The sequence below is a fragment of the Vulpes lagopus genome, chromosome 18 (genome assembly GCF_018345385.1).
Source record: "Vulpes lagopus strain Blue_001 chromosome 18, ASM1834538v1, whole genome shotgun sequence".
NCBI classification, from domain to species: Eukaryota; Metazoa; Chordata; class Mammalia; order Carnivora; family Canidae; genus Vulpes; species Vulpes lagopus.
Window position 1 is genome coordinate 22,046,395 of NC_054841.1, and position 20,557 is coordinate 22,066,951.

The following is a 20,557-nucleotide window of genomic DNA, read 5'->3' on the forward strand; positions in this document are numbered from 1 at the left end:
CAAGTCCTGCATCAGGCTCCCTGCAGGGAGCCTGCTTTTCCCTCTGCCTATGTCTCTGCCTCTCTCTCTGTCTCATGAATAAATAAATAAAATCTTCTTTTAAAAATCATCCTGTATATAGCATTAAATGTATATCGCACTTAGGTGAACTTTAACACTACAGATTTTCAATCTAAGACCATAGTAACACGGGGACATAAAAAATTGAATAAGCCAGGGATGCCTCCGTGGCTCAGTGGTTGAGTGTCGGCTTTCCACCCAGGGCATGATCCTGAAGTCCTAGGATCAATTCCCACATCGGGCTCCCTGCATGGAGCCTGCTTCCCTCTCTGCTTGTGTCTGCCTCTCTCTCTCTGTCTCTCATGAATAAATAAAAATTTTTTTTAAAAATTGAATAAGCCAGAAAGGTGGAGTAATAAGTGATTTTCTGGGTATATGCTACCTTCTTCATTTATATTTGATGGTGGAACAACATACTGGAACACAAACACTTGAATTTTATCCCTGAACTGTCTGATGCTTTGTAAGCAACTTCCAGAATCAACTATTGGGGAGATACTGTCTGTCCTCAAACTAATTTTGTGAACTCAACAATCTATTAACATTTACCTTGTAATGAATATACAAATTATTGTCTAGATGATGTATGGAATAAAAGAAGTAGGTAGGTAGGTACCATCACTTCTTGCATAGGAGAAGACATTTATGAAATGAGCACTAATTCAAAATCTTTATTCCCATAGTGATTCTGAAAGCCAGAGTAATTTCATAGCACTTAGGAGTGAGGTTTTTCGGTTGCCTTTTATTTTTTATTATTATTATTTTTTTAATTTAGGTTTTTGGGGCACCTGGGTGGCTCAGTCAGTTAAGCATCTGCCTTTGGCTCAGGTCATGATCCCCAGGGTCATGAGATCAAGCTTTGCATCAGGCTCCCCACTCGGCAGGGAGTCTTCCTTCTGCCCCTCTCCCTGCTCATGTTTGTGCTCGCTGTCTCTCTCTCTCTCTCTCTCTCTCTCTCTCGGAAATAAATAAAATCTTTAAAGAAATAAATATAGGCTTTTAAGTAAAGATTCTTTAAAAAAAAAGATTCTTAAGATTCATAGGCATAAATAAAATGTTAACTTATCTATTATATATGGACTCACTTTAATGTTGCTTTTTTTTTTTTAGCTTAATACAGTTTTTTAGTAAAATGAAGAAGTGGATGGACATGTCAAACCTGCCGCAAGAATTTCGTGAACGTGTAGAAAGGCTAGAAAGAAATTTTGAGGTGTCTACTGTAATTTTCAAAAAATTTGAGCCAATTTTTTTAGATATATTTCAAAATCCATATGAAGAGCAACCAAAGTTCCCACGAAGCAGGAAACAGAGGTAAGACCCCTTAATTGTTACATAAAAATTATGCTATAAACTTAGGAAATTTGCATTTTTAAAAGTCTGCTTTTTACCAGAATATCCATTTGCAAAAAAATTAAATTTTTAAAAAATCCATTTAGAATCCTCATACCTGGAAATTCAGGGTAGTACTTTCACATCTTTTTATATTCTAATTATTTTATGCAAACTAGAAAGATTTAAGTCCATTTAATGAACCATAATTTGTCCTTTGTGAATGGAATTTTACGTGTAACTTTACTGTTACTTGTATTTGCTCTTTCAATTAAATAACAATGTTGAGTGATATTTAGCATGTTAGTCAATTAAAACGTATATTTTTTTCCTTTCTAGAAGGATTCCTTGCAGCGTTAAGGATCTCTTTAATTTCTGCTGGACGCTCTTTGTTTATACTAAGGGTAAGGTGATTCTTTGTGGTTTTACATTCTGCTGTAGGAACTTGGTATTATTTGACATGAGAGGTTTCTGGTCTTTGTGTCTTTTTTTCTCCATAAAGGTAATTTTCGTATGATTGGAGATGATTTAGTAAACTCTTACCATTTACTTCTGTGCTGCTTGGATCTGATTTTTGCCAATGCCATTATATGCCCAAATAGACGTGACTTGCTGAATCCAACATTTAAAGGTAAGACCTTATTTATTTTTGAAAAGTGGTCATCAGTATTTAGAAAAAGTTTTAAAAGTTGACCATATTCTTCTATTTTCTTTTGCTGTTCATACCCTATCAAACTAGGTTTACCATCTGATTTCCATACTGCTGACTTTAAGGCTTCCGAAGAGCCTCCCTGCATCATTGCTGTGCTGTGTGAACTGCATGATGGACTTCTAGTAGAAGCAAAAGGAATAAAGGAGCACTATTTTAAGCCATATATTTCAAAACTCTTTGATAGAAAGGTACTGTACTTAGAAGTGAATGGCAAAAAAAAAAAAAAAAAAAAAGAAGTGAATGGCTAAGGCTTTTAAGGGTCAGCAATAAAATCTCAAAGGAAAAAACAATGTTCTAAACAAGTTCTCAGAGGTATAGGACCCAGTCAAGATTTCCAGGTTTCAGTCTCTGCTCTGATGCAGAATGCTATATGCAGAATTGGCCTATGATCTTTTGTGATGTGCAAAACTGAGCTGTTAAAGATTGTGACCAACTATATGTACTGCCAATAAATGCACTGGAAGAGATAGCTGTAAGAGGTTTTAATAAAAGAATTATGAAGAACAGATTAGAGTAAGCCTAATAAAGAATTATGAAAAGCGGGAAATCAAGGTAAATTAATTTATTGCCACAATTTGAATAACTGCTGACTGTTTACTAAAGCTGGGATGATATATAAAAACTATAGCTTTAATTCCATATAAATAGAGCAGAAAATCTGTTACAGTTTTGTAGCCACTTTTACAGGTTACCTATATGCATTCTGGATTTTTTTTCTCAGTAATTAACTATTTCTATATTTATGAAATAGCTTATTCTTCTTGGTCTCAATTTCTAACCTCCCCAATATTGAGCCATTTAATCCAGCTAGTCCTTGAGTATTCTCTTTGGTAAAAAATTAAAAAATAAACAAAAAAGGAGGGGGGCTTGGATTAGATCATCACTGTGGTTCTCCTCTTTGTAGATAATATGAGGTTTTTCCTCAAGCATAGTCTTCCCTAACTAGATGGTTCTTCTTGTTACATAGACTTTTGTATTTAGTTTTACCTCTCTCTCTGTATGTGTATATGTGTGTGTGTGTGTGTGTGAGAGAGAGAGAGAGAGAGAAAGATAGCTCATCTGTACATTAAATATGTCTAGCAAGGTAAACTTTGAAGGGAACTCAAGGATTATCTTTTGTGCTCTGCAGAAGCAGCACACTAGTGGTCCTGGGATATAATGACCATACATCTTGGTTTGCCTAGATTATCTAGTTTTTTTATTGTTATTTTGGCATAATTATTATAGCATCTCCTTTAACTCCAAAAGTATCCTAATTTGGACAGTCATCCTCCTACTCATAGGCCACAGATGTTTTTTTTGGCCTGTGTAGGGTGTTCTTTAGTTTTATTTCATTCCATTTTAATTTACATGTAAAGACTTTTTTTTTTTTTTAATTTTTTTTTTTTTTTATTTAGGATAGTCACACACAGAGAGAGAGAGACAGAGACACAGGCAGAGGGAGAAGCAGGCTCCATGCACCGGGAGCCCGACGTGGGATTCGATCCTGGGTCTCCAGGATCACGCCCTGGGCCAAAGGCAGGCGCTAAACCGCTGCGCCACCCAGGGATCCCTGTAAAGACTTTTAATATAAAAAAATCTCTTTCTGGTAGCCCCTGTGGCTCAGCGGTTTAGCGCCACCTTCAGCCCAGGGTGTGATCCTGGAGACCCAGGATCGAGTCCCACATCAGGCTCTCTGCATGGAGCCTGCTTCTCCCTCTGCCTGTGTCTCTGCCTCTCTCTCTCTCTCTCTGTCTCTCATGAATAAATAAATAAAATCTTTTTTTTTTTAACTTTTTATTTATTTATGATAGGCACACAGTGAGAGAGAGAGAGAGAGGCAGAGACAGGCAGAGGGAGAAGCAGGCTCCATGCACCGGGAGCCCGACGTGGGATTCGATCCCGGATCTCCAGGATCGCGCCCTGGGCCAAAGGCAGGCGCCAAACCACTGCGCCACCCAGGGATCCCAAATAAATAAAATCTTTAAAAAATATATATATCTTTCAAGAGCCACCCAGGTGCCTCAGTTGGTTAAGTGTCTGTCTGACTCTTGATCTCAGCACATGTCTTGATCTTGGGGTCATGAGTTCAAGCTCCATATTGTGCTCCCCACTAGGCGTGGAGCCTACTTAAAAAGGGGGGGATGTTGGAGAAATCACTTTCAAGAATCAGAAGCTGGGCACCTGGGTGGCTTAGTGGTTGCATGTCTGCCTTTGGCTCAGGTTGTGATCCCAGGGTTCTGGGATCAAGTCCTGAATCGGGCTCCCCACAGGGAGCTTGCTTCTCCCTCTGCCTGTGTCTCTACCTCTCTTTCTCTGTGTCTCTCATGAATAAATAAATAAAATCTTTTAAAAAAATCAAAAGCTATGACAATACAGTATTGGAATTTCTTTCTTTTTTTTTTTTTTAAAGATTTTATTTATTTATTCATGATAGAGAGAGAGGCAGGCAGAGGGAGAAGCAGGCTCCATGCAGGGAGCCCGATGTGGACTCAATCCCTGGTCTCCAGGATCGCACCCTGGGCCAAAGGCAGGCGCTAAACCACTGCACCACCCAGGGATCCCCCAGTATTGGAATGTCTAAATGGGTAACTGTTGTCAAGCTAAATGATAGCCATCTCTTTTCAGATGGGAAGTATGCTTTCTGTCCTCTTAATTTATGTATGTTGAACCCTGACCCCTGAAGGTATTTGAGTTTGCAAACCTGATGTGTAGTAATCTAAGAATAGTGTGGATGCATAGCAAATATCATAAACAGGGACAGTGGGTGGCTCAGTTGTTGGAGCATACAAATCTTTAATTCCGGTCTTGACCTCAGAGTTTAGGCATAGCGTTGGGCGTGGAGCCTACTTAAAAAATAAAAAAGAAAGAAAATATTTTAAACAGTATAGTTTTCTTCTCTCACCAGCAACAGTATCTGTGTTCCCTTTGAATCTTTTTCTTGCCTGGATATACTATTTATCATTCAATAAATGTTGGTTTCCCTTCTCCATAGACCAGTCTGTAAAATTGGACAGCGTTTGTCAGAATCACTTAGGGAATTTATATAAAATGCTGCCTCTGCTCAGGATTTGAGGTCCATTAATCTGTATTTTTTTTAATAGTTCCCCTAAGTGAGTGCCTGAGTGACTCAGTTGAGCAACTGACTCAGTTTTGACTCATGATCTCAGGGGTCGTGAGATCGAGCCCCACATTGAGTTCCACACTCAGCCTGCTTGAGATTCTCTCTCTCCCTTTGCCCCTCCCTGCTGTGCAATTGTGCATTCTCTCTCTCTCTCTCTCAAATTAATAACTCTTAAAAAATTTCTCTAAGTGATGCTTTTGTCACTAGAATTTAGAAACTACTGGTATAGACTAATTTAAAAGCGTTTTCGGGGGATCCCTGGGTGGCGCAGCGGTTTGGCGCCTGCCTTTGCCCCAGGGCGCGATCCTGGAGACCCGGGATCGAATCCCACGTCGGGCTCCCGGTGCATGGAGCCTGCTTCTCCCTCTGCCTGTGTCTCTGCCTCTCTCTCTATCTCTCTGTGACTATCATAAATAAATAAAAAATAAAAAGTTTAAAAAAATAAAAATAAAAATAAAAGCGTTTTCGGGATCCCTGGGTGGCGCAGCCATTTGGCGCCTGCCTTTGGCCCAGGGCACGATCCTGGAGACCCGGGATCGAATCCCATATCGGGCTCCCGGTACACGGAGCCTGCTTCTCCCTTTGCCTGTGTCTCTGCGTCTCTTTCTCTGTGACTATCATAAATAAATTTAAAAAATTAAAAAAAAAATAAAATAAAAGCGTTTTCATTGACTTCAGATTTTTCAAATAGTTAATTGCATGCTAAGTAGGTTTTCCTGGTTTAAAAGAAATTTTCAGTAATTCTGTTTGTGTATATTATTTATAACAACTGCCAGTGTGGGGGCACCTGGGTAGCTCAGTCAATTAAACATCTGTCTTGAGATCCCTGGGTGGCGCAGCGGTTTGGCGCCTGCCTTTGGCCCAGGGCACGATCCTGGAGACCCGGGATCGAATCCCACATCGGGCTCCCGGTGCATGGAGCCTGCTTCTCCCTCTGCCTGTGTCTCTGCCTCTCTCTCTCTCTCTCTCTCTCTCTGTGTGTGTGACTATCATAAATAAATAAAAAATTTAAAAAAAAAGAAAAAAAAAACATCTGTCTTAAGCTTAGGTCATAGTCCCAGGGTCCTGGGATTGAGCACCTCCATTGGGCTCCCTGCTCAGTGGGGAGCCTGCTTCTCCTCCTTTCTCTGCTGCTCCTCTGCCTGTACTCTCTCTCCTTCTGCAAATAAATGAATAAATAGGGATCCCTGGGTGGCGCAGCGGTTTGGCGCCTGCCTTTGGCCCAGGGCGCGATCCTGGAGACCCGGGATCGAATCCCACGTCGGGCTCCCGGTGCATGGAGCCTGCTTCTCCCTCTGCCTGTGTCTCTGCCTCTCTCTCTCACTGTGTGCCTATCATAAATAAATAAAAAATTTAAAAAAAAAGAAACAAATAAATGAATAAATAAAATCCTTTTTAAAAAATATTTTATTTATTTATTTATGATAGACATAGAGAAAGAGAGAGGCAGAGACACAGGCAGAGGGAGAAGCCGGCTCCATAACGGGAGCCCGATGCGGGACTCAATCCCAGGACTCAAGGATCATGCCCTGGGCCAAAGGCAGGCGCTGAACCGCTGAGCCACCCAGGGATCCCCAGAATAAATAAAATCTTAAAAAAAACACCCTACCAATGTGAAAACTTAGATAAATGTCATGTTTTTGTATGTATGGTATTGTGCTTAATTACATATCACAAATGGCTTTTTCTTCCTAGGTTTTAAAAGGAGAATGCCTCCTGGACCTTTCTAGTTTTACTGATAATAGGTAAGTATCTAGCGCTAATGGTATTTGCCATATTATAGGCTGTCAATGACGATTTATTGCAATTTGATAAGTGGAACATTAACGTAACTCCTCCAAACTCAAGTTCCTTCTGCATTAGTGGCAAGACTGATGTCGTCACTAATCCTTCTTGTCTTTAAGGACACTTATTTTAGGAAACCTTTGGTACTTAAAGAAAAGAAACCTTTGGCACTTAAAAGAGCTCCTTGCAGAGAAACCCATAAATAGACCCAGTGATTTCTATATTTGAATATATGTTCTTTTATTAATCAAATATTGGCAAATTCAGAATATACTTAAATTTCAAAGCCATTTTTGTTTTCTCAGTGATCAGATCTTAATTAGGTTCAGCTAGTTTTCAGATTAAGTTTATACTCTCTTTTTGCTTATCTTTCAAAGTAATTTATTATTGCCATGTATGTGAATGTGAAGCATGTCCATAATCAGATAGGAACATCTGAGATTATTAGCTGGAAAGAGTTAAAAACTGAAAAGTCATCAGCCTTTACAGGCCCTGGAGTTTTTGTTTTTGTTTATGTTTTTTTTCTTTAAGATTTTATTTATCTATTTGAGAGAGCGTGAGAGCCAGAGAGATCACAGAGGGAGAAGCAGACTCGCTGCTGAGCAAAGAGCCTGATGCAAGACTTGATCCTAGGACCTTGAGATCATGACCTCATGGAAGGCAGACACTTAACCAACTGAGCCACCCAGGTGCCCAACAGGCCCTGGAGTGTAAAATCTATCTTAAGTCCAAATAAATCCATTGTGGAGGTACCTGGCTCATTCATTTTGGTAGTCTGTGCGACTCTTGATTTCGGGGTCATGAGTTTGAGCCCCGAACAGGCTGTAGAAGTTACTTAAATAATTTTTTTTTAAAAAAGATAAATCCATTGTATAACCTAGTTTTATTCTAGCAGCTTAAAAAAATTCTTGGAGCATCTCGCTGGCTCAGTCATAAGAGCATGCAGCTCTTGATCTTGGGCTTGTGAGTTAGAGCCCCACGTTGAGTGTAGAGATTACTTAAAAATAAAATCTTCAAAAAAAAAAAAAGCTTTATTTATTTATGACAGACACAGAGAGAGAGGCACAGACACAGTCAGAGAGAGAAGCAGGCTCCATGCAGGGAGCCTGACATGAGACTCAATCCCGGGTCTCCAGGATCACGCCCCTGGGCTGAGGGTAGCGCTAAATTGCTGAGCCATTTGGGTTGACTTCATTGAAGTTTGTCACTGACCTTTGTTCCTGAACTATGAAACAGGAATATTGGGTTATGGAATAGTTTCTCTTGATAAATAACTAACAAAAAGAAAAAAAAGAAATGAGCAGAAGATATGAATAGACACTTTCCTAAAGAAGACATCTGGCTGGCTAACAGACACATGAGAAAATGCTCAGCATCACTCATCAGTAGGGAAATACAAATCAAAACCACAATGAGGAGCACTTGGATGGCTCAGTGATTGAACATCTGCCTTTAGCTCAGGTCATGATCCTGGGGTCCTGGGATCGAGTCCTGCATCAGATTCCCTGCAGGGAGCCTGCTTCTCCCTCTGCCTATGTCTCTGCCTCTCTCTCTGTAGCTCTCATGAATAAATAAATAAATGAAATCTTTAAAAAAACACACAATGAGTAACCACATCACTTGTTACATCACCTGACACCACCTGACACCACCTGTCAGGATGGCTAAAATTAACATGGGAAGCAACAGATGTTGATGAGGATGCAGATAAAGGGGAACCCTCTCTGCACTGTTGGTGGGAATGCAAACTAGTACAGCCACTCTGGAAAAACAGTATGAAGGTTCCTCAAAAAGTTAAAAATAGAACTACGCTTCAGTCCTACAATTACCCTACTAGGTATTTCCCCATATCATACAAAAATACAGACTCAAGGGCAACCCCGGTGGCCCAGCAGTTTAGCGCTGCCTTCAGCCCAGGGCGTGATCCCAGAGACCTGGGATCGAGTCCCACATCGGGCTCCCTGCATTGAGCCTGCTTCTCCCTCTGCCTGTGTCTCTGCCTTTCTCTCTCTGTGTCTGTCATGAATAAATAAAATAAAATCTTTTAAAAAAAAACAGACTCAAAGAGGGTACATACACCTCAATGTTCATAGTAGTATGATCAACAATAGCCAAACTATGTAGATAGACCAAATGTCCATCAATTGATGAATGGATAAAGAAAATGTGGTGTAGGGCATCCCTGGGTGGCTCAGCGGTTTCGCGCCTGCCTTTGGCTCAGGGCGCGATCCTGGAGCCCCGGAAAAGAGTCCCGCCTCAGGCTCCCGGCCTGGAGCCTGCTTCTCCCTCTGCCTGTGTCTCTGCCTCTCTCTCTCTCTCTCTCTCTCTCTCTCTCTAGGTCTATCATAAATAAATAAAAATAAATCTTTAAAAAAAATGTGGTGTATATACATATACAATGGAATATTACTTAGGCATCAAAGAGTGAAATCTTGTCATTTGCAATGATATGGTTGGAGCTAGCATGTATTATGCTAAGCGAAATAGGCAAAGAAAAATAAGTACCATATGATTTCACTTAAGAGTAGAATTTAAGAAACAAAATAGATGAACATATGGGAGGGGGGTAAAGAGAGGGAAACCATAAGAGACTTAGAAAACAAACTGAGAAGTGATGCAGAGAGGTTGGTGGGAGATAGGCTAGACGGGTGATGTGTATTAAGGAGGGCACTTGTTATGATGAGCACTGGGTATTCTATATAAGTGATGAATCACTGAATTCTCCTGAAACCAGCATAGCACTGTATATTAACTAACTCAAATTTAGGGACATCTGGGTGGCTCAGCAATTGAGTATCTGCCTTTGGCTCAGGGTATGATCCCAGAGTCACAGGATCGAGTCCCACGTCGGGTTCCCTGCATGGGGTCTGCTTCTGTCTCTGCCTATGTCTCTGCCTGTCTCTCTCTGTGTATCTTAGGTATAAATGAATAAAATCTTAAAAAAAAAAAAAACTAACTCGAACTTAAATAAAAATTTGAAAAGTAAAAATAAAATCTTTAAAAAATAAAATCTCTTTTCAGCAAAGCAGTGAACAAGGAGTATGAAGAATATGTTTTAACTGTTGGTGACTTTGATGAGAGGATCTTTTTGGGAGCAGATGCAGAAGAGGAAATTGGAACTCCTCGAAAGTTCACTGGTGAAACCCCATTAGGGAAACTGACAGCACAAGCTAATGTGGACTGTAGTCTTCAACAGCACTTTGAAAAAGTAATATAACTTAGCCTGGCCTCAGTCTAGAATGATCTTTTTCTCTCTGTGTGTGATTCCACTAACAACAGAAGCATCTTTCAAGTTAAATCTTGAGTTTCTTCTACTTATTTATATTTCCCATGAAAGCCTTAAAAGGTAATTTTTTAAAATATGGCATTTAGTATTTTTACCTCATTTCTTTTTTTTTTTTTTTGTATTTTTTTATTGGAGTTCGATTTGCCAATATATAGTATAAACACCCAGTGCTCATCCCTGTCATTTACCTCATTTCTTGATGTTTTTCATATTTTTGATATATTTTCCCAGAACACCTGCACTTTTCAGTAGGGTATGCATCGTTAGACATGAAGAATGATTTATGTGGGGCACCTGGATGGCTCAGTCAGTTAAGCTTCTGACCTCAACCCAGGTCATGATCTCAGGAGTCCTGGGATCAAGCCCCACATCAGGCTCCTGCTCAATGAGGAGTCTACTTGTCTCTCTCCCGCTGCCTCTCCCTCCCCTGTACATGAGTGCTGTCTCTCTCTCAAAATCTTTATTTAAAAAAAAAAAAGAATTTATGCTTTCCTGTCCTTTCTTTGCATCACTTTAACCACTGTTCTGTTGTTTTAAAATTTAGTTTTTTCTCCTACCCATGAGAATCTATGTGCTTTCCCTGAACTTCAGCCCTATAACTCTAGATTGTTAATGGCAGCAAAGTCTTAGTTCTGTATTTATGTGTAAAATGGGTTGGAGGATGAAGTCTATTGGAAAATTCACTGGTCTAGAGTAGAAAACGAAGTTTCAATCCAAACTCTGCCATTACCCTTGTCAGTTTAAACAGTATTTTTACCTTCTCTGTGCCTGTTTCATATGTAAAGTCAAAATATGTATATTTCAAATTAATATTATGATAAAATGAGATTATAGATAGTACTTTGAAAAGTGTTACTTAAATGTAAAGATGTTATTAGCATAATAATGTTGGTAAAAATTTGGTGGTTAACCAGAGGAAGGAAGAAAAAAGTAGTATTAAATGTGAGTAGAGAAGGTGGTATATATACTGAATTAAACACATAATGAGGGCAAGGTAACTTTTTAATCTCACAGATTTTTCTTTTTTGACAGAAAACATCATTTGCACCTTCTACCCCACTGACAGGACGGCGATATTTACGAGAAAAAGAAGCAGTCATTACTCCTGTTGCTTCAGCTACTCAAAGTGTGAGCCGATTACAGAGTATTGTGGCTGGACTGAAAAATGCACCAAGTGAACAACTTATAAATATTTTTGAGTAAGTAAGACTTAAATATTCCTGTACAGCTAAGGGGGAAAAAGCTGATAGAAACAAATTAGAACGGTTGCCAGGGTTGCAAGGAGGGGAAATGAGTTCAATAGGTATAGAGTTGCAGTCATATAAGATGAATTCTAGAGATCTATTGTATAACAGTATGCACACGGTAAAAAATATTGTAATGTACTCATAAAAATTAAGGTAAATTGGGCACCTGGGTGGCTCAGTCGGTTAAGTGTCTACCTTCTCAGTTCATGGTCCAAGGGTCTCAGAATAGAGCCTGCTTCTCTCCCTGTGCTGCTCACTCCACTTGTGGTCTCTCTCACTCACTCTCAAATGGATAAATAAAATCTTTAACAATAAATAAGAAAACAAGTAAATGAATGTTAAGGTAAATTTATTATGTGGTTTTTGTTGTTGTTATGTTTTTAAATACATAATTTAAAAAAGAGAACCTAAATAGAAGGAAATAACTCAAAGAGTCACAGCTTGCGTTAGAAGTACTTGATAAGGGATGGTTGGATGGCTCAGCAGTTGGGCATCTGCCTTTACTCAGGACGTGATCCTGTGGTCCAGGGATTGAGTCCCACATGAGGTTCCCTGCATGGAGCCTGCTTCTTCCTCTGCCTCTGTCTCTGCTTCTCTCTGTACCTCATGAATAAATAAATAAATAAGAAAAAGTACTTGATAAGAACATAAAGTATTTTTGCCATATGTGCTGCCTACCTCTTCTTATATATGATTCTGGTCTGTTTGAACATAGAGTTGGGAGTCCTGAACCCTCCACTAATTATCTGGCTTTGTACACACCACTTTCTTTCTCATAGTCTTGGATTTATTTGTCATTTCTGAATTAAGATTGTTTGAATGACAGAAAAGTAGCACTTAATATAAAGGTAATGAGTAGTTCTTGCCAAGTGCCTTCCTTTTTAGTGCTATATTTTTTTATTTGTTATTCTTAGGCTTTCATAAGTATCGTTCCAACACTATATATATATATATATATATATATATATATATATAGTTGACCCTTGAACAATATGGGAGTCAGGGTTGCCAACCCCCCACATACAGTTGAAAATATATATATATATATATATATATATATATATATATATATATATATATATAAAACTTTTTTTTTTAAGATTTTATCTATTTATTCATGAGAGGCAGAGACAGAGGAAGAGGGAGGAGAAGCAGGCTATATGCAGAGAGCCTGATGCAAGACTCAATCCCAGGACTCCGGGGTCACGCCCTGAGCCAAAGGCAGATCCCTAACCACTAGGCCACCCGGCATCTCAACTTTTTTTTTTTTTAAGTAATCTCATCACCCAACAAGGGCTGGAACTTATGACTTCTCTCAAAAAGATTTTATTTAATCTTAAGAGATTTAAGTAATCTCTACACTAATGTGGGACTCAGACTTTTAACCCTGAGATCAGGAGTCACATGCTCTACTGACTGAGCCAGCCAGGTACCCCATATATAACTTTTGACTCCCAGTAACATACACAGTTGATAGATACATGTTTTGAATGTTACGTGTATTATGTTCTGTATTCCTAGGATAAATTAAGCTAATGAAAGGAAAAATGTTATTAAAAGTATCATAAAGAAGAAAAATACATTTATAATACTGTACTGTATTTATAAAAAAAAAATCCACTTATAAATGGACCTGCACAGTTCAAACCCATCTTGTTCAAGGGTCAGCTGCATCTATTTTATATATACATGAATACTGCCATATCAGCGTGTTTTTTTGTTTGTTTGTTTGTTTGTTTTGAGTAGGCTCCTGTGCACAATGTGGAGTCCCAACACAGGGCTTGAACTCACAACCCTGAGATCAAGACCTGAGCTGATATCAAGAGTCAGACACTTAACCAACTGAGCCACCCAGGTGGCCCCATATTTTCCTTAAATCAGATTTATTAAAGTATAATTTACACAATGAGAGTCATCCTTTTAACTGTATAGTTGTATGAGATTTGACAAGTGCATGAAATTATATAACCAGTACCACCACAATCAAGATATAGAACAATTCCACTAGCGCCCAAAATTTATGCCCCTTTTAGTCAACCTCTGTGTCATCCTCAGCCTCTGGCAACTACTGATATATTTTCTGTCCCTTTAATTTTGCCTTTTCAAGAATGTCATATAAATAAAAGCATAAAAGAGATGATATTGACTCTGCTAATGTTGAAATTCCAAAACAGTGTAACAAATGATTTTGTTTAAAAGCTGTCCGTTTATTTGAAATATGCTGATTATGTATTGAGGCTTACAGTTGGGACCAGAACTGGAATAAACATTGGTAGTCTGGAGTTTTTCCCCCGGTAATTAGGTTCTTGTATTTTATAGATCTTGTATTCGTAATCCAATGGAAAACATCATGAAAATAGTGAAAGGAATAGGGGAGACTTTCTGCCAACACTATACTCAATCAACAGATGAACAGCCAGGATCACACATAGGTAAGAAGACAAAACTAAGGTTAACACAGCATTGAAAGTAGACAAATTGCCCCTAAAAAAAGCAGAAATTATTATTTTTTTTCCTTTTCAGCTATTCTTAATGTCTAAGATTTAAGTTTATATAAGTTTGTTCTTTGGTTCTTAACAGCTATATTTCATTTCATTAACACATATTTTCCCTTTTATTCCCCTCCCTAGATTTTGCTATAAACAGACTAAAGCTTGCAGAAATTTTGTATTATAAAATATTAGAGACTGTAATGGTTCAGGAAACACGAAGACTTCATGGAATGGACATGTCAGTAAGTAAATCCACTCTCCCAGCCCCTAGCAAGGTCCAAAAATCCTAAGCCTGGAACCAGTGTGTTGAGAAGCTCTATAATGTGTCACGGGAATTAGCAGTTACTGGCAAACTTAGCCAGTATGATCTGCTAGTTGGCCTTAGTGGTCTTTTGCACATCCAGAGCTAGCCACCTCTAGGTAGAAATACGAAATATTTGAAATTCATCTCTGATAGACCATCAATATACTTTCCCTTCAGGTCCTTTTTTTGTCCTTTATTCCCAGCTAGCCAATAATGAGACCCTTCCCAACATTAACCTAATCAGTAATTAGGATATTTGCCCATACCTCCCAAGGATTTTGGAGGAATAAAACGCTTGTTAAAAAATTGCTTTGTAAAAAAAAAAAAAAAAAAAAAAAAAATTGCTTTGTAGGGTGCCTGAGTGGATCAGTTGGTTAAGCGTCAGACTTGATTTCAGCTCAGGTCATGATTTCAGGGTCATGAAATTGAGCCCCACATCAGGCTTTGTGCTAAGCATGGAGCCTACTTGGGATTCTCTTTCCTTGTTCCCCCATCATTGTTCACCCTCTCTCTGTGTGTCTCTCAAAAATGAAAAAAATTGCTTTTTTTCTCTGAACATTTGATAACTCTGGCCACTCTCTCCAATAGCTTATAAAGGAATTTTTCTAAAAAGTCAATGCAGGGGCACCTGGCTGGATCAGTTGGTAGAGCATGCATCTCTTAATCTCAGGGTTATGAGTTTGAGCCCCACATTTGGTGTAGAGATTACTTAAAAAATAAAATATTTATAAATAAATAATCAGAGCTGTGGGGTATCTACTTCAGTTGATTGAGCATGTGACTCTTGATCTTAAGGTCATGAGTTCAAGCCTGCTGGGAATAGAGCTTACTATAAATAAGTAAATATATATGTACACGCACATACAGTTCATAAAAACTCAAAGATCTTACATGGTTTTTCAGTTTCCTCCTCCTGCTCGTCGTCTTTGTTACCACTCTAGGTGTCATCTGAATTTTTTTTTTTTAAGATTTTATTTATTCATGAGAGACACAGAGCGAGGCAGAGACGTAGGTAGAAGGAGAAGCAGGCTCCACGCAAGGGAGTCTGATATGGGACTCAGTCTTGGGACCGCGGGATCATGACCTGAGCCAAAGGCAGACTCTCACCACTGAGCTATCCAGGTGCCCCTCTTTTTGGAGCTCTTATTCCAGTGAGGAACCTTCTGGATTTATCCTTTTTCCTTATTTTCCATTTCTTTGTTATTTTATTCTACTTCTAAGGATATTTACTCAACTTTTCATCATCTGGTTCTAGTGAATTTTTTTATTTTAGCTGTATTTTCATTTCTAAGATCTCTTTCTTGTTCTTTGAGGTTATTAATTTAGATTTCTTTGACATTTTCTTGTATATACTGCAATGCCTCTTCCCTCTGAGTTTTAAAAAAAATTTTTTTTTAAGATTTTATTTGTTTATTCATGAGACACACACAGAGAGAGAGAGAGAGAGAGGCAGAGAGAAAGAGAGAGGCAGAGACACAGGCAGGCTCCATGCAGGAAGCCCAACGTGGGACTCAATCCCAGGTCTCCAGGATCCAGGATCATGCCCTGGGCTGAAGGTGGCACTAAACCTTTGAGCCACCTGGGCTGCCCTAAAATTTTTTTAATTTTTAAGAATTTTTTTTACAATTTTAAGTAGGCTCCATGTCCAGTATGGGGCTTGAACTCACAACCCTGAAATCAAGAATCACCTGATCTACCAACTGAACCAGCCAAGCACCCCTTTAAGATTTTATTTTTAAATAATCTCTTCTACCCAGCATGGGTCTCGAACTTAGAACCCCAAGGTCAAGAGTTGGATGCTCTGCCAACTAAGCCAGCCAAGCGCCCTTTTTTTGTTTTAATCTTTGTCTTTTAGTTGGAGGATTTCCTCATTTGTTGGATTATTCTTAGATATACCTTATGGTGACTAAGCAGTTTGCTTCAAAGTTTTATAGGCAAGAGTAGGAATGTAAGTCTTATGCGACCATGTAGTATTAGGGACCCTCAACTATTGGTGTCTTTAAGGTTCTTCTGAAATATTTCAGTTTCTGTAGAGAAGTATCTGCTAATCTCTTACCTAAATGATGATTTGTGGATCAGAGAAAGGAATGGAAACTTGGTTTCACAATGCAATCTGTAGACTTTCACCTAAAACCAGTCTCTTATGCTTGATGTTCTCAAGCTCTGAGCCTCCCAAGAGTTCAGTCTTAGAATAATTCTCCAGATCCCTGTTGGGATAGACTAGAAGCCTATCATCTGACTCATTAGAGTGGGGATTAGATAGAGTAATTCTAAATACTACAGACTTTCAAATCATCCATTCATGTCAGCCCCTGCCTAATCCCTACTTTCCATTCCATCTGTTCCCTCATTTGCTGTGTTTTTCCTAGGTTGCATGGAGCAAATTCGTTAATTCCAAATGTCACTCTTCAGGCCCTTGTTTAACCATCCCACTTTCTACTAAGTAACTTGTCATGTATTGTAGTTTGTAGTTATAGCCCACTTCTCATTTTATCCAAGTTAGTTTCTGTTTCTTATTCTTTTTGTTGATTTGGAATGATACTTGAAAGGATGGCGGGACACCTGAGTGGCTCAGTGGTTGAGCGTCTCCTTTGGCTCAGAGTGTGATCCTGGGTCCAGGGATTGAGTCCCACATCGGGCCTCCTGCGGGGAGCCTGCTTCTCCCTCTACATATGTCTCTGCCTCTCTCTCTTTGTCTCTCATGAATAAATAAAATCTTAAAAAGAAAGAATTATGGTGACATACTTTATAGAACTGACAACTTATGTTAAATCTTTTCTTTTAAAAAAATATTTGCTTGCTTATTTATTTATTTATTTATTTATTTATTTATTTATTTAGGAGCGAGAGAGCGCACACACAGAAGGAGAGGGAGCCTGATGCAGGGCTTAATCCCAGGACCCTGGGATCATGACGTGAAGGCAGACAGTTAACTGACTGAGCCACCCAGGCACCCCAAATCTTTTTTTTTTTTCTTAAGATTTATTTATTTTTAGAGAGTGCCCATGAGCAGGGGGTAAGGATAGGGGGTGGGAGGAGCAGAGGGAGAGGGAGGGGGATGATTGCAAGCCGACTACCGACTGAGCATAGAGCCCAACTCAGGATTTGATCTCAGGACTCTCAGATCATGACCTGAGCCGAAGCCAAAAGTAGTATGCTGAACATACTGAGCCACCCAGGCACCCCAGCTTATGTTAAATCTTAAACTCAGTGGTAAACAGGACCTTTATCTTCTTAATAAAATACTTCTCTGGGGACACCTGGGTGGTTCAGCAGTTGAGCTCCTGCCTTTGGCCCAGGGCGTGATCCTAGAGTCCCAGGATCGAATCCTGCATCGGGCTCCCTGCATGGAGCCTGCTTCTCTCTCTGCCTCTGTCTCTCTCTGTGTGTCTCTCATGAATAAATAAAATCTTTAAACAAAAATAAAAGACTTCTCTGAACTTTTTAGTCTTAGCTGTGATATTATAATACCTTTGATTTTAGTGTTTAACAAATCTGTATGTTGACAAGATAGTTGTGATAAAACTGGTATTTAAACAAATGGAACCCAAAAAAAGGGAACTAATCCTAATGCTTTCTCTTGGTGGGAATATTAACTATTTTATTATTTCAAAGCTAATTGTTGTATATGCCTCATTTAATTATAAGATCTACCATTGAGCAAAATTATATGTTATAAGAAAACTATCAGTTTGAGAACTCAAATTTTTATCTTTGATAATCTGGTGTAATATAATACACAGATTATTTTATCTTGTTTCTATACTCATCTTTATAAAATGGCAATGGCTGAAATTGCTGAGAAATACTAAACTATGGTTTTTCTGTTCTCCAAGGTTCTTTTAGAGCAGGATATATTTCATCGTTCCTTGATGGCCTGTTGTTTGGAAATTGTGCTCTTTGCCTATAGCTCACCTCGTACTTTCCCCTGGATTATTGAAGTTCTCAATTTACGACCATTTTATTTTTATAAGGTGAGATGAGAGTTACAATAACATTTAATGTTACCTAGTTCTGAATTTAGACCGATGCCAATATTATACTTATTGGCATGATTTAGTTAATATTTTGTCATGTGTGCTACTTTCAAAGTAGTGATAGAAAAGTTAGTTTGAAGAGCTAAATCTTTATACCTAAAATATGCCTTAAGTTATGAAAAATGTAGATCATTGGAAAGCTTATACATATGAATTGCTGACTGAGTGGGGTTTGAATATTTTTTTCATGACTTAAGGAAAATTGCTTCTGTATATTTACTTGAATGTTGCTGTGTGTTTTCAGATTTTCTCTTAAGAAATATAGGCAATTTTATTCAAGGACAGTGTTGTTTATGGCCTTATCTGTTAGCAGTTCATTTTTATTTGTAACATGCTTTTTTCATTCAAGAAGTTAAATGCCTTTGTTTTTTTAGCCACGTAAATAATGTATTCTCCTTGAAGAAAAACAGGTAATACATATAAATGTAAATATTAAAACTACACATTATAATCCTAATTATAAATAATAATCACTTAATACTTTTGTGCATATACTTTCAGACTTTGTTCTAGGATTTACTCTTATTTAAATAGAATTACATAATAATAAGCAGAATTCCTTTTAAATACATTATTTTTTCTGTTCTTTTTGAGCTACTGGAAAGAATAGTCTGAGAAGTGACAGTAAATTCAAAATAGCTCTGGACTTGGAACCCATGACCTCAGTTTTACCACTGTTGGGCTTCTGGCCAGTTTCCACGTATCATTTCCTTATTTTTCTGTGTATACAAAAACCAGAAATGTATGTGAACGCATTATGAAGATCTTAAAAACTCCTTTGTAAAATATATTAATAAGACATTGAAACATGGTTCAAGAATATCATTGGTTCTGTGTCATCATAAGACCAAAGGTAGTCATACATGCAAGCCTAGTACAGAAATGATTATTTGATACTACATTACCTTTTCAATTTTCTTTTTATCAGGTTATTGAGGTGGTGATCCGCTCAGAGGAGGGACTTTCCAGGGACATGGTGAAACACCTGAACAGCATTGAAGAACAAATTTTAGAGAGTTTAGCGTGGAGTCACGATTCTGCATTGTGGGAGGCTCTCCAGGCTTCAGCAAACAAAGTTCCTACTTGTGAAGAAGTGAGTATATTTTCTTTGGAGTAATATCTGTATATTTGCTGAACATACTGAGCCACCCAGGCACCCCAGCCTGGAGTAATATTTTCTTTGTATATTTGTATATTTTCTTTGGAGTAATATCTGTTCAAATCCATTGCCCATTTTTTAATCAGGTTGTTTTTTATTATTGAATTATAGGAGTTCTTTATATATTGTAGATACAACTCCGTTATCCAATATGATTTGCAAAACTTTCCTTCCATTCTTTGGGTTGTCTTTTTACTTTTTTTTTTTTTTTAACATTTTATTTTTAAGTAATCTTTACACCCAAGCTGGGGCTCAAACTTAAAACCCTGAGATCAAGAGCAGCATGCTCCCCCAACTGAGCCAGCTAGGTGCCCCCTTGATAAAGCCTTTTGGAACATAGAGTTTTTAATTTTGATGATGTCCTATTTATCTGTTTTTTTCTTTTATTATTTGTCCTTTTGAAGTTTTATCTTAGAAGCCCATTAATTTTATTTATCTTTTTTTAAAGATTTTATTTATTTATTCATGAGAGACAGAGATAGGCAGAGACACAGGCAGAGGGAGAATCAGGCTCCATGCTGGGAGCCCGATGTGGGACTCCATCCCCGGTCTCCAGGATGACGCCCTGGGCTGAAGGTGGCGCTAAACCTCTGAGCCACCTGGGGATCCCCCCCGCCAGAAGCCCATTAATTTTAGCATTTTTAGTTTTCAAATGTCTATGTAAAAAATTAAATATTTTACATTAATGGTAGTAAAAATTGAAAAAAATCAGAGAAGTTTGTGCCTAATACAAGTGACACATTTCACAGTTTAGTATCAGGTGAGAAGTTGAGTTTTTTCCCCTTTACCTCTGTATTGTTCTTTTGTAACTCCTGTCTTTTCATCCTTATTTGCTTTTCTCCTTACACTTCATGAAACCTGATGAATTTTTCTCTAATCCCAAACTACTGGAAAGACTATCCAAGACCAGAAAGAACTAAAAAGATGATTTCTTGAAATCTCTCTTCCATGCATCTTTGGACTTTTGTTGTTTTTTTTTTAAGATTTTATTTATTTATTCATGATAAGCAGAGACCTAGGCAGAGGGAGAAGCAAGCTTCCTG

At 38.3% G+C, this 20,557-nt stretch overlaps 1 protein-coding gene across 3 annotated transcripts in view; it reads left to right on the plus strand.

Moving 5' to 3' along the window:
- Window positions 1-20,557, plus strand: part of RBL1 (RB transcriptional corepressor like 1) — a 61,945-nt gene that overhangs the window by 9,415 nt on the left and 31,973 nt on the right. For all 3 annotated transcript variants that reach the window (XR_005984399.1, XM_041732645.1, XM_041732646.1), the window contains 11 exons: window positions 1,171-1,371; window positions 1,729-1,793; window positions 1,892-2,020; window positions 2,129-2,289; window positions 6,900-6,949; window positions 10,011-10,197; window positions 11,308-11,474; window positions 13,842-13,954; window positions 14,153-14,256; window positions 18,155-18,292; window positions 19,284-19,448. Coding sequence is in view for 2 of the 3 variants with exons in the window: in XM_041732645.1 (XP_041588579.1) it covers window positions 1,171-1,371; window positions 1,729-1,793; window positions 1,892-2,020; window positions 2,129-2,289; window positions 6,900-6,949; window positions 10,011-10,197; window positions 11,308-11,474; window positions 13,842-13,954; window positions 14,153-14,256; window positions 18,155-18,292; window positions 19,284-19,448 (1,480 nt within the window). In the remaining variant the exon portion in view is untranslated. The remainder of the gene's footprint in view (window positions 1-1,170; window positions 1,372-1,728; window positions 1,794-1,891; window positions 2,021-2,128; window positions 2,290-6,899; window positions 6,950-10,010; window positions 10,198-11,307; window positions 11,475-13,841; window positions 13,955-14,152; window positions 14,257-18,154; window positions 18,293-19,283; window positions 19,449-20,557) is intronic.